At 40.8% G+C, this 14,208-nt stretch overlaps 1 protein-coding gene across 9 annotated transcripts in view; it reads right to left on the bottom strand.

Annotated features, from left to right (window-relative positions):
- Positions 1-14,208, bottom strand: part of myo3a (myosin IIIA) — a 127,681-nt gene that overhangs the window by 34,344 nt on the left and 79,129 nt on the right. For 7 of the 9 annotated variants that reach the window (XM_056249865.1, XM_056249861.1, XM_056249860.1 and 4 more), the window contains 11 exons: positions 10,596-10,661; positions 10,113-10,268; positions 9,149-9,187; positions 8,104-8,203; positions 7,317-7,433; positions 5,301-5,405; positions 5,144-5,227; positions 4,764-4,966; positions 3,852-3,950; positions 3,637-3,751; positions 773-899 (listed from right to left, as the gene is read on the bottom strand). In XM_056249865.1, the coding sequence (XP_056105840.1) occupies positions 773-899; positions 3,637-3,751; positions 3,852-3,950; positions 4,764-4,966; positions 5,144-5,227; positions 5,301-5,405; positions 7,317-7,433; positions 8,104-8,203; positions 9,149-9,187; positions 10,113-10,268; positions 10,596-10,661 (1,211 nt within the window). The remainder of the gene's footprint in view (positions 1-772; positions 900-3,636; positions 3,752-3,851; positions 3,951-4,763; positions 4,967-5,143; positions 5,228-5,300; positions 5,406-7,316; positions 7,434-8,103; positions 8,204-9,148; positions 9,188-10,112; positions 10,269-10,595; positions 10,662-14,208) is intronic. The other 2 variants (XM_056249863.1, XM_056249869.1) reach the window with 1 other exon arrangement.

Genomic DNA, 14,208 nt, shown 5'->3' with positions numbered 1-14,208 from the left:
ATCAGTTTTAGTTTTAGTAATTTTAGTACTTCAAAATCAACTTATTTATTTCAGGTAGTTGCCAAGTTTAGGTTTAAGATTTCATCAAATATTTATATTTTATTTAAATGACCAAAAAACACACATTTGTAATAGATTTAGTTTTAGTTAAAACTGGATTTGGGACACACTAATCCTACAGTATAGATAGTGACTGGAGCCGCATCCCAATTTACATACTTACTGTATAATAATCATTAATGGTATACTTTTAGGTTCAAATATTTAAAACTGCTGTCTCATACCTCACACCATATTTTTTTCTGCAACAAAAATGGCAAATCATCACAAGGGCGAATCATTGTAGCGCAAGGGGTTGTGGGTGAAATTATCCTAGACACTTTATGAAATTAACCCAGTATGATTTGAAATGCACTAACCCTATACTATTTACTACCCATGATGACTGTGTAAAAAAACTAGTCTAATGGTGTTTGCTGGTTTAAGTTGGATAAGCTGGTCTGGATAAGCTGGTGAAAAGTGCCCTTAAACCCTCTAAAACTATTAAGTCAGCTAAGAGCAACAAACCACCTTAGGCTTGTTTATGGAGATTTTTTTCAGAAGGGATGCAAATAGGGATTTATCCAGGTTTTTTTTTAAGCCTCTTCAGAATTACATAAACACACAACACCCATGACTGATTATATAACTGTGCTCAGGCTCAGATCAAGAGGTTGTGTTGCACAGAATGAAAGGTCAGCCTTGAGAAACTGGAATGCGTGTTAATTCTTACCACTCTCCAGCACTGCCATGTTGGAAATGTTGCTTTTGTCCGTCTGATGTTCAGAAGCCACTGATGTGAACTCGACATCACCTGCATTTAGGATCCCAGCTAAGACGCTGTAAACGCTCCCGAGCTCCTGATGAAAATATGACATACAAATGCACCACCGTTGGTCATATTAATGCATACATAATATGTATTAAATTATAAGTACCACAGAAGAGATGTCAAACATAACATGATTTATTACTAATAAAAACATCCCAGAGGAATAAATGTGCTGCATATTTCTGCAAATGTAGCATAGCAGATAATATCAAGTGGCACATTGCCATGTCTGTTTATTTGATTATGTGGATTCCCTTAAGAATGCCATGCTCAGTAATGGCACAGCAGTCACAGTCATGTCAGTCAAAGGCCTGTGATTACTTATATCTCCCTTGAGAAATGGAAATCTAAACGGACATTACAGAGATAGAATAAGTTTCCAATAGAAAGCATTCACGTTTGTATCCCTCAGATGTTGGCCTGGTGGTAAGTTCAGTGGTAAAAATATTTTTTTAGATTTAATACATTTTAAATGTATTCTAACATTCTGTTTCCAGGGTGACAGCAACTTCCCGGATTGCTTGATCTCTCTCCAAGATTATGGACTGTGTAGTTCTTCACAAGAATCCGGCTATTTACATCATTTCTTATTTGTAGCTTCTAAAATATACTTTCGCTTAACCTCATGTGGTTGCATTTCTCTATGAAGAACATTAATTGGGTTTTTACTTTCTAAACCCAACTGTTGCGCTCTGTTGTGATAGTTTCATGATCTTGGGATATCTTATTTCACTGATAAGCTTGGATGTGGCCTTCCAGATAAAACGTGCTCTGGTAATGTATTCCAGCATGCATCATTGATTTGCCTGATGGTAATTGTGGAGACTGATGGCATTAGAGCACTGGGTCACAACTTCTACATAACCCTCCGCATAGGCCATCAACAATGTTCTGCACTGGACCTGAATGGACAGACAGGCTGTTCTCACGCTCACTGCACATCAGCGTTCCTCCTACCTACGGTTGTAATCAAAATTATTCAACCCCCATTGCGAATCAGGTTTATTGGCAAAATTTACAGACTTTCAGCTGTTTGAACAAATCAAATAAAGGTAATTGAAATAGCTCAACACAACAAATGTTTCAAGTGGTTTCCCCAAATTCAACTGAAAATGCAACTTTTAATGACTTCTGAAGTCTCAAAATTATTCAACCCCTTCATGGCAAGCATCTTTAGCACTTAGTAGAACACCCTTTTGCTGATATGACCTGCTGTATACGAGATGTATAACCAGACACCAGCTTCTGGCAGCGTTTCTGAGGAATATTAGCCCATTTCTCATGAGCAACGGCCTCCAGTTCCGTAATAATCTTGGGTTTGCGTGCTGCAACTGCCTTCTTCAAATCCCACCAGAGATTTTCAATGGGGTTCAAGTCAGGTGACTGTGATGGCCAATGTAGAATCTTCCAGGACTTCTTCTGCAACCAAGCCTTGGTGGAATTTGAGGTATAATTGGGATCATTGTCTTGTTGAAAGGTCCAGGGATGCCCAAGCTTCAGCTTCCTCACTGACGGCATGAAGTTTTTTCCTAGGATTTCGTGATACTTCAATGAATCCATCTTGCCTTCCACACGCTGCAGGTTTCCAGTGCCAGAGGATGCAAATCAGCCCCAGAACATCACCGCACCACCATGCTTAACTGTAGGAGGAGTGTTCTTTTCAGCATATGCTTCATTCTTCTTCCTCCAGACATACCGCTATCCACAGGGCTGAAAAGTTCCAGTTTTGTTTCATCGCTCCACAGAACAGAATCCCGAAACTTCTGTGGCTTGTTTATATGATTTTGATCAAATTGGAGCCAACTTTTCTTGTGCTTTTAGGTCAGTAGTGGTGTACATCTTGGAGTTCTGGCATGGAAACCAACTGTGTTTAGTATGCATCTTACTGTGCAAGCTGAAACCTCAGTGGCTGTTGTCACCAAGTCTTGCTGCAGGTCTTTTGCAGTCACTCGAGAGCTTTTTTCAACCTGCCTTCTCAGAAATCTGGTTGCAGCTGTTGATAGCTGCCTTTTTTCTGCCTCGTCCAAATAGTTTAACCACTGTTCCTTTAACTTTGAACGGTGTATCTAGGAACATTTAGTGCCTTCGCTATCTTTTTGTATCCTATTCCTGTTTGTGAAGGGCGATGATATCTTCTGTTAACTTCTTTTGACTTAGCCATATTTCTATCATGCACTCAACAAACCTAGCCAGTTCATATATTTCATGTGTTCTAGCTCAAGCTCACCTGGTGCAACTAATGAAGCCCTTGATTAGTTGCACCAGGTGTGCTTGAGACAACACCCGTTTTGCAGATTTGTGCTGTTGTGGGGGATTCTATTCAGGGGTTTGAATAATTTTGAGACTGCAGAAGTCATTAAAAGTTGCATTTTCAGTTGAATTTGGGGAAACCACTTTGTTGTGTTGAGCTATTTCAATTACTTTAGTTTGATTTGTTCATTGCAAACAGCTGAAAGTCTGTAAATTTTGCCAACAAACCTGATTTGCAATGGGGGTTGAATAATTTTGAATACAACTGTATCACCCTTCATTATTTAGTAAATATAAGGCCCCTTTAGCCCCTTCTCCAAAAGAAACAACATTTGGATTTTAGTGTAACGACAGTCAGTGCTATCGCCTCCAATTTAAGAACTCAAATTATGTAAAACTAAATCAATGTTTTAAATGACACGTATTATTGAAACGCTGACTCTACTTGAAAGAGAGTACAAAAATAAAGATTCTTTGCAGCAAAAATGTCAATATGTACTAGTATTCTTGCGTACCTCTAGGGTGAAGCCGATGACTTTGAAGCACTGCTCCACAGTCTCAAACTGCTCCTTATAGAAGGAATTGCCCACAATGTCAGGCACTAATTTAACATTCTCATTGTGGAGATACCTGGAATTGAGAAAAACAAAGAGTACAAAATAGAAAAAAGGATGTCAGATGAGGATAGAGATAAAAGCAGCAGGCTGTTATCAGGTGTTCAAGAACTTACTTTGGAGTTTTACTGTCTGACAGCTTGTAGTGGCCGAGTTTCTTCCTCTCTGCCAGACCGGAATAGATATAGTAGAAGATGTGAAAGTTACGCTCCCCTCTGATGAAAAGAATGCTTGGTTATAGAATGGATTTTTATGGAGCCCTTAAAGGGACGTGGTGGTGAAAAAAAAAATTAGATGAGAAGAAAATTAATCAATGTTTTTCAACCTTCATAATATATTTCCAAGACCCTTGTGATGGTATATCGACTTACAATAGGTTAAATGACACGTCTGCCATAGCCTGCCGTGGTCTGTATCGCTTTTACTTGCACTAAGTAACTTCGGGTTTCGGGTAGTAACCCGAGCACAAAAATAACTACAAAACTCGACTGCTTTACGGCATACGTCACTTCCCCCACCACTTCCTCAAATTGTCTGTGGCCATTGTTGAGTCCAAAGCCGGTGCTGGATAAACAGCGAGCGTGCGCGTGCGACAGTAGGCTGCGGTAGGCTATTATTTACGACAGCGGTAATGGACAATTCCGCTTCCAACCTGTAGGGCGTCCGCAGAGGAAAAGTTCCTTGGTGTTGCTTTAATTAATGAAGCTCAACCATCCACCATTCAAACTTTTTACAACATTTATTGTAAGAAAAAAATCAAACAAATGTTTTCCTTTGAAATCACCATGAAATCAAATTTGATTTATAATTTGTTGAAAACAATGAATGCTTAATTATTTATTGCTCACAATTGTCTTTTTTCTTTTTAAACAAATGATGTACCCTATTCATTGAATGTGCTAACAGGATAACTATTAAACATAAAATGTGTTCAGTCATTTTGATCAATCCAATCATTTGATATTTAATTTAGCATGCATGCTGAATTTGGTCAAAGTCAAGGTCATATGCAACGAGAGGACTCTTACACAGCCTGGTGTACGACCCGAGACTTCTCCAGGAGGTAATCTGAGATCTGAGCTCCCACCACTGTGCCTCCACAGGTGAACTTCATCTCCAGATACTTCCCAAAGCGACTGGAGTTATCATTGATCACAGTGCAGGCATTCCCAAAGGCTTCCACCAGACTATTGACCAACAAAATCTTCTCCTGGAGGGTCCGGTTGTTGGCCTGAAGAAAAAAAACACACTTATTACATGGCTACTTCCCAATAAATGAGTATAACATTTATTTGAGTTGAAAGAATTGTATTTTTTGAGAAGAAAGAAAGCAAGAAGTGATATGAGACAATGCATGACAACAACTTGACATAATACAACAGTGAGAAGATAAAACTGCTCTCCAAACCTTTCCGAGGACGGTCAGCTGTTGGACTAACAGGTGGGCGCTCTCTGTTTTCCCAGAGCCGCTCTCTCCGCTGATGACAATGCACTGCACACAGAGATGAACATGTTTCAGACCACGACTGATACACTCCAGCAGCTCATAGAGGAACATACTCTACCTGATCAGCATTATAGGACACCATGGACTGATATGCGATGTCCGCGACTGCATATATATGAGGAGGGTTGGACGTTCTTTTGGCTCCAACGTAAATCTTAGAATGCTGCCAGAGAAACAAAGTATTCAACAAGGGTATTCCAGATGCACCTAGCATTGCTAGATGGCTGTTTTGATGTTCAAAGTGTTTTTAGCATATTGCTGCTATTGCTAAGCTGTTATGAATGGTTGCTGAGGCGTTGCTATGCATTAGCTAGGGTGTTTAAAGGGTTTTCAGGGCACTGCTAAATGGTTGCTACAGTGTTGGTTGTTGTCAGTATGTTGTAATAAGCTTGCTAGATTAATGCAAGTTTATGGCAATTTATTTTATCATCCGCGAGGTCAAAATCATTAGTCTGATTGCTTTCAAGTCAAAAACCAAACATCTCTCATAAATTAAGTATGCTGGGAAACCCTTGTGAAAAAGAAGTGAGCTTTTTGTATTGAATGTGCATAGTGTAATTCAAATCTTAAAAGTTTATTTTTAAAAAATCTGTACTTACCGATTGTATTAATGAAATAAAGTGCCATTTAAGTGTACTTAAGGAGAGTACACTTTCATTACTATGTTTCTTAACATGTTTAAGTAACACTAAAAAAGTGCACTATGTAATAATGTAAAAATTAAAAGTTTTACATTTTAAATCATTGTTTTAATAATGTTTTGTCATGCTTTAAAGAAGTACACCTACTTTGATGTGTTGACTAACATACTAATTGATTATAATTTTTAACTATAGTTAAGCTTTTTGTGTTTAGTGTTTAGTAAGTTTTCATTTGACAAGATTTCATTAAAACATTTCTTCATTCGTGTCCCGAAGATGAAATTATGACAGAATTTTCATTTTTGGGTGAAATATCCCTTATTTTAAATGTACAAATTGCAACTTCATCAGTTCAAATGTGTAATTACAAACATATTTAAATACATGACAAAAGTTAAAATAGAAATGTCATTAAAGTACATTTTAGTTTATCATAAATGCTTTTCAGTCCATTTGGCAATACACAAACCACATTTCAAAGACAATAAAATTGTGGGTAACACTTTACAATAAGTTTTCATTAGTTAACATTAGTTAATTACATTAGTTAACATGAACTAATAATGTAATGTAATGTTAATGTAAATTTTTGATTTAGTAATAAATCAATTTGAGAATTGATGGACAACTGATTAGCATAATGATTTTATAGATGTGTTATATTTTATTTTATTGTATTGTCTTGTATTTCACTTCTTTATTTTTTGTCCTGTACTTTTTGTCTCTGTCCAGCGCTTTGATCAACTCTGGTTGTTGTAAAGCGCTTTATAAATAAAAATTGATTGATTGATAGTAATACATTATCAAAATCAAAAGTTGTATTTGTTAACATTAGTTAATGCACTGTGAACTAACATGAACAAACAATGAACAGCTGTATTTTTATTGACTAACATTAACAAAGATTGATAAACACAGTAACAAATGTATTTCTCATTGTAAGTTCATGTTAGTTAAAACATTAACTAATGTTAACAAATGAGACCTTATTGTTACCGAATTATAAAATGACACATAAAGATACTTAAGTCCTACTTAAGTGGGTCAAAAAAGCACTGTAATTTTCAGCTAATTGCATAAAAAAAATTCTAATACATTTTCATTTAATTGCAATAAACATGTAATTAGCTGAAGTGCCTGAAAAAATGTAATTTAATTCACAACTTTATACTTTTAAAGTATATCATTTCCGTAATAAGTGCTATCCTAAAGTGTACTTCTGTTTGTTTGTTTTTTACAAGGGAATCTAGAGAGAGGAGAGCATGTGCAATGCATGAATGGAAAAGGGAAATGAAATATACACTCTTTCTGCAGAATACAACGACACAAAACTGACGGGCGAGAAAGAAAGCGAGTGAGAGATTTGGCAGCAAATGGAATGAAGCCGACTATGAAATGTTGATGGCATCTATAATGAAATATTATACACGCACCTCAGGCGTATATAGCTCCGTATCCTGGAATGGATTGACCGCTATAAGGATGTCTCCAACATAGGTGTAGATCAGCTCCTTTGTGTAACGTCTCTGTAGCTGTTCGGTGATTGTGTTCTAACAGAGAAACAATTACACATCACAGATGGCCATCCCATCAAACCACTGCACACCACTGCACAACAAAATAACCACCAATACCACACAGGAGTCTCCATTTTCATGCATGACCGAACCTAGACACAGTAAGACGATTCATTATCTAGACTACTGCATTCAGAACTCTTTACATTGTGATTACTGCACACACTATGTACTTTTTGTTGCCATATGCGCCTAATATGATCATACAAGACAGTTACACACATCACAGGTCTCCATCTGGTGACATCAGTCCAAGGACATAGGCATAAGTCAAGCGCTTCCTGTCAAAACTGCTACCATTATGGATGAGAAAATATATCTAGTGTCAATGAGACCCCCTCTGAATTGATAGATCACCTTAAATGTGTTCCAATACAAACTCTGTTATTGTTCTCTAATCTGTCTATTTATTCACTTGACAGTTAAAATATAAGACTGCTAGGAAGAGTTATGGTCACTTGACAGTCTCTCTGAAAAATGCTGCTGGAAAATGTAAGAAAAATGAATGGAATGAATGGGCTGTCCGACAGAGGGATGGGAAATTTCCTGTCTTTCCTGAGTCTATGTATTGATGATCAAAACTAGTGTGTGTGTGTTCTTTGGCCTTTCTCTTGTGGGGCCTGTATACTGTATATATTCTTACTTCATCCAGAACCTCTAGGATTGCCAGATCTTCCACGTCATCACACGTTTGACTTTGAGACTTCATGTGGCTGCCTTTTTTGGTGTGGATACGCTCATGCCTGCAACACAGGATTAAAGTCTATGAAAAGCAACCAGGGAAGTTAAAATCACATAAATTACTCACACAAATGACCTTGTTGGAATTATTGATAAAGGCATTAAAAGTTAATGATGAAATAAAAATCAATAGTTATATAAAAATAGCTTTTTTACCCAATTCATTTGAAGAGCCCCAGAACTAATTTCTATCTTTATTTCAAGGTTATTCTACTGTTTAGCTCAAACTGTAAATTAAATTTTGTTCAAATAGAAAAATAGTTCTTTTAAATTGATATCAATAATCAAAAATATTTCTGAATACCTTTTACTTTATTTTTGTTTAAATAAATGCAGCCAATGTGAGCAGAAGAGACTTCTTTAAAAACATTTGCACATGTGCATATGTATTAATAATTATGCTGCCTTAAAAGATACCTTAATGTAGACAGTAATTTGAGAATGCTTTGAGAAAAAAACAACTTGTTGAATATGCTAACAAAGAAATGCTGATTAAAAAAGAATTGGTATTATTAAAATATCTCAACTAGTTTTACCCATAAATAATATAGCTGAACTAGTTTAGCCAGTTTTTGTGTTATGTATTGTTTATGCTTCCTAAGGTCCACATCAAACTCAAATGTTGTTAGCTTAGCAACATGCTAATGGCAAGCCCTCACGTGTTTCTTGTGAGTAATAAATGCTGTCTTAGAAGGTCGCTGTATGTAATGTAGTTGAAATAAATACTGGGTAAAGCAAGTATCCAGTGTAGGCAGACCCGTAACGCTGGTCCAAACCATGTATTTACACATTTAACACAAAAACGCAACATTGGGTACACAATGAACACTTTTGGGAAAGTAACAAGGGGAGTTGCCACAACACATGGCCAGATACAGGAAGCTGCTACTACTACATCCACAAAAAGTAGGGTTGATCTAGCCCATGTGACAGTCAATATCTCATACCTGGATTCACTGTCTCTCCTTTCTGTCATTCCAAGATGGCTTAAATGATAAAAATAAAGTTAATATCTAATGCCTGCTTCAGACTGTGCGATCTCGGCAATCCTATATGATCATTAAATCACTGTACGACATGGATCTATAAACTTGGGTACGACATGTATGTAGACTGTACAATGATGACACCTACTGAATCGTAGGCTACGATGACGCAAGTAAGTATAGAAGGATAAATGTCATTAGCATGCGCTAGTGGTAAACAAATAGAGCAAGATGAATCACACTTTTGCAATTGTGGTTTTTATGTGCGCTGAAAAAAAGAGGAGTAAGCGAAAGAGGAGAATGTGGACGAGGTCATGGATAGGGTAAAGAGGCCAAATTTGCATGCCAAATTTAGCAAATGGAGCTTGAGGGAAGTAGTTTTAAGTTTAATAACCATGTCGCATGATCAATCGGTTATTTCATGTTGCATTTTTAATGGCTAGTTAGTAGACGTAGGTCGTAGCAGCAAACACACTATGAGAAGATCATGCTAAATTTCTGACACTCAGAAAATTATCGCAGGCTATGTTTAGTCTCATGACCGTGAACCTCTTAAAAGAACCTGTATGATCTAGGACCACCTTTTAGGAGCCACGACCACAGAAATCACCAGAATTGGTCATCTTTTGTCTGGGACAGCTCAAAATCATACAATGTGTACCGGGCATTAGAGCCATAGCAGGGGGTTATGATGGGGGTCTCGGCTCTTCTAACTGGTCCAGCCACAATACCTAGTACTTCATTCATCAGAGATACCATATTTTCATCTACGTTTATGTAAGTTTTAAAATGATAAGTCCGATGACCTCTTCCTGAGTAAGAGGGCAGTTCTTGGCCAAACGCAGTAGCTATAGAGCCCAGACCTTATGTCATCACGCAAGACTACTCACAGAAACCACTAAAGCTGATATTTTTGTCTTATTACCTTGTTTTCTCAATAACGCCGATTTGCTGGTTGAGGTCGATTAGCTCCATCAGCTGCTTCTGCAACATCCTCTCTCGGCCCACAATCTGTTTGATGAAGACATGCTGAAGAAGGTCAAACACATTGGGCCTGAGCTCAAAATCCTTTATCAGACACCTGAAGGGGACACAATCGAAAAATGGGAGAATTTGTGCTGAAAGGTCCAAGATGTCACATCAAATGGCAAATGATAAGGACCAGATTGAGGAAAAACACAAGCTAAAGGTTGCTGAGAGTAATTCAGTTACAAACAATCTGGTAAAACAGTAGGCGGTTCATTGGAGTATGATGAAGCTTTATGAGAAGCTCTTTGTGAGAGTTATTAACCTACACAATCGGTATAGAAAAGAAAAGCTAACAAAACTTTTACAACCATCCAACTTTATAATCTATGTGCATCAGTGGCAAATACAAATAGAAATGCACTTAATCTGTGTTACTCACTTGCATACAAAATCTTTAAAATCGTTTGACCAGAGCTCTGGTTGATGTAGGGTGGGTGGAGGATTTCTGTTCAGAGAAAAACAGATAAATAGGCAAAGATAAGTGTGAGATGAGAATTGAGGAGACAAACACTCGCAGCAAATTGATCACATTCATTTCAAAAGGGAAAAACATTCCTCACTTAATAAGATTGTTAGATTACTGTTTCAAAATTTCTGCTGTTTAGATGAATAATTTGAATGGTCCTAATAAGCATAGATATACAATATAGCGTATACGCAAAGAAAAATGTCTACCAAAATGCATATCTGCATATACTACAAGAGAGACCGCTGCAAACTGTCACTTATGTCAGTGACTTGAAGAATTTAAGTTTAAAGGTCAAATTAATGATAAACAGGGATGTAATTTTTTTAAATAAATATTATACTATGGGGCTATTGAATGCTTGATTCTGATTGGTTGGCGAATGTTCTAAGGTGAGCAGCAGAGTGCAACACTCTATAGAAATAGATTTTGAATGATAACTTATAAACCTTTAAAGAGAGACCTTCTGTGAGCTAAGAGGTTGTGAATCAATGGTATTTGTCTCTGCTGAAGCCGTCAGCCTGCATTATTTCAGCTTATTTTTAAAGATAATTGTGTTTAACAGGGGAATTCTTGGTGAAAAACGTACTCGGTTACTAACGTAACCTCGGTTCTCTCTAGAGAGGGAACGAGTACTGCGTAATAGCTTACGCTAGGGGAAAAACTCTTTTCCACAAGATATTGAAGCCAAAAATTATCCTTAATTTTTTTATTAATGTAAAACGCTTTGCAGCAGCAAGCAGACATAGGCGAAACAGCTCGCGCACCTATTGGTTGCTCTGCAGCAAATGCAGCAGCCTATCGAGAGAGACTCTGCGTGACGTAATGACCAATGGGGGCAATTCGCGCCCATATCGTCACGTCCCGCCAGAAGGGGCGTGGTCTCACCCAATAAATATGCTCGTTAGGCTGGTACAAGCTGGTTTTTATCGCTGAAGCGAACCAGAGCGTATTCCAAGCACGGCAAGATACGCAGTACTCGTTCCCTCTCTAGAGAGAACCGAGGTTACGTTAGTAACCGAGTACGTTCTCTTACGAGAGTATCTCTCGTACTGCGTAATAGCTTACGCTAGGGGAACACAATGCAACACGCCGTGCGTACAGGGATCCAACACCAAAGTCCCGGGGGCCGAAGCCCAGGGCTCATGTAGTGCATAATCACCATAAACTCACATAGAGTGGAGGAAGAGAGGCTGGAAGCGTCATTCCCTATAAAAAAGCACCCAGCGGGGCTGTCATATGACAATAAAACGCGCAGCCAGGGTGAAAGCTTTCAGCCTGATCTGGGTGGCCATACGTGTGTCAACACTCATGGGGCTGCAGTAAACTCAGCATCTGGGCCGCACAGCGGGGCAGATAGCACTGAATTTTAGACCGCCAAAAGCTTAGCTTGTAAGGCGGGTACCTCCAGGTTATAGTATTTTATAAATGTAGACGGCGAGGCCCAGCCCGCGGCCATTCAGATATCTTGCAGGGAAACCCCGCTCGACCACGCCCACGAAGAGGCCACGCCTCTCGTGGAGTGCGCTCTGACACCCAAGGGGCACTGTAGGCCCTTCGCAGAGTAAGCGAGCGCAATGGCATCCACTATCCATCTGGATAGGCTCTGTTTTGAGGTGGCGAGTCCCTTGGAACGCCCGCCAAACAAAACAAAAAGCTGCTCCGTCTGTCTGAAAACAGACGAGCGTGACACATAAGCTCTCAATGCCCTGACGGGGCAAAGGAGACTCGCATCCTCCTCCTCACTGAGAACCGGAAGGGCGGACAGGGAAATTACCTGGGCCCTGAACGGTGTATTGAGGGATTTCGGGACATACCCGTGCTTTGGTTTGAGAATGACCTTCGAGTCATTAGGCCCAAACTCCATACACGACGCGCTTACTGAAAGCGCCTGTAAGTCCCCTATGCGCTTCACTGAAGCGAGAGCCATGAGAAACACTGTTTTGAACGACAGGTGTTTCATGTCCACCAGCTGGATTGGCTCGAACGGGGCGCCTTTCATGGCCTCCAGGACCGTGGAAAGGTCCCACATCGGGACTGAAGGGGGCCTGGGAGGGTTCAGCCTCCGAGCTCCCCTAAGGAAACGCACGACTAAGTCGTTTTTCCCCAGCGACTGGCCAGACACCGGTTTTGCAAACGTTGCTATGGCCGCCACATATACTTTGAGCGTGGATAGGGTCCTGCCCTTATCCAGTAGCTCTTGAAGGAAGGAAAGCACTTCCGAAACCCCGCATTCCACAGGTGAAAAGCTCTGGGCTTGACACCATGCAGAGAAAACAGACCATTTCGAGGAGTAGAGCCGCCTGGTAGACGGAGCTCTAGCCTGCGCGATCGTGTTTAACACTCCTTCTGGGAGGCTAGCGGGTACCCGTTGATGCGCCCGGACCACAACTCCGGGCGAGGGTGCAAAAATCAAGCCCTCCGCCTGAGAGAGGAGGTCTCTCCTCAATGGTACAGGCCATGGGGCAGTGCTGGTCAGCTGCATCAGGGCAGGGAACCACGTCAGGTTTGTCCAGAGCGGAGCTACGAGCAGCACTGGGCATCCGTTCTCCCTGATTCGTTCCAACACCTGAGGCAGGAGCGAGACAGGAGGAAAAGCATATAGGGGGCAGCGGGGCCAAACATGAGCCAGCGCGTCCTTGCTTTTCGAGAAAAACTCCGGGCAATGAGCGTTTTCGTGGGACGCGAATAGGTCCACCTGTGCTCTGCCGAACGTTTTCCACAGCAGCTGGACCGTCTGCGGGTGCAGCGACCATTCCCCTGCTGGAACATTGTTCCTGGACAGTCTGTCTGGTCCCACATTCAGGTGACCAGGCACGTGCGCTGCTCTCAGTGAGAGCAGGTTGTGCTGAGCCCAGACCAGGAGGCGTTCCGTCAGCCTGTGAAGGTTTCGTGACCTGACGCCGCCCTGGCGATTTATGTATGCCACCACTGACATGTTGTCCGACCGGACCTAGACGTGGTGGCCTGTTACCTGGGGACAAAAACGCCGTAGCGCTTTGTCGACTGCTATCATCTCCAAGCAGTTTATGTGAAGGAGCTTTTCCCGTTCTGGCCACAGGCCAGCTAGCGGTCTGCCCTCGAGCAGCGCTCCCCACCCCGAGGTGGAGGCGTCCGTAGACACCACCTTCACACTCGAAGCGGTCCCCAGACTCACACCTGACTGATACCAGTCGGTTATTTTCCAAGGTTCCAGAGCTGAAACACACTGAAGGTCAACCCTGAGGCGAAACAGACCCGCTGTCCATGCCCTGGGTGGAACCCGCGCTTTCAGCCACATCTGCAGTGGGCGCATGCGGAGCAAGCCCAACTGGAGTACAGAGGCTGCTGAGGCCATCAGCCCCAGCATTTTCTGAAACCTTTTGAGCGGAAGGATTTCGCGCCGCGCTGAATATTTAGCCCGCGCTCTGGTGACAGGCGTGCTGTCATGGACAGCGAGTCCAACACGGTTCCCAGAAAGGAAATTTTCTGACTGGGAGACAGTGAGCTCTTCGCCCAATTGACTGTGAGGCCCAGCTCCTCGAGG

The sequence above is a fragment of the Rhinichthys klamathensis genome, unplaced genomic scaffold (genome assembly GCF_029890125.1).
Source record: "Rhinichthys klamathensis goyatoka isolate OS25496 unplaced genomic scaffold, OSU_Roscu_1.1 h1tg000064l_1, whole genome shotgun sequence".
NCBI classification, from domain to species: Eukaryota; Metazoa; Chordata; class Actinopteri; order Cypriniformes; family Leuciscidae; genus Rhinichthys; species Rhinichthys klamathensis.
Note: the sequence above shows the minus strand (reverse complement) of the source record. Positions and strands in the feature narration are given on the sequence as shown.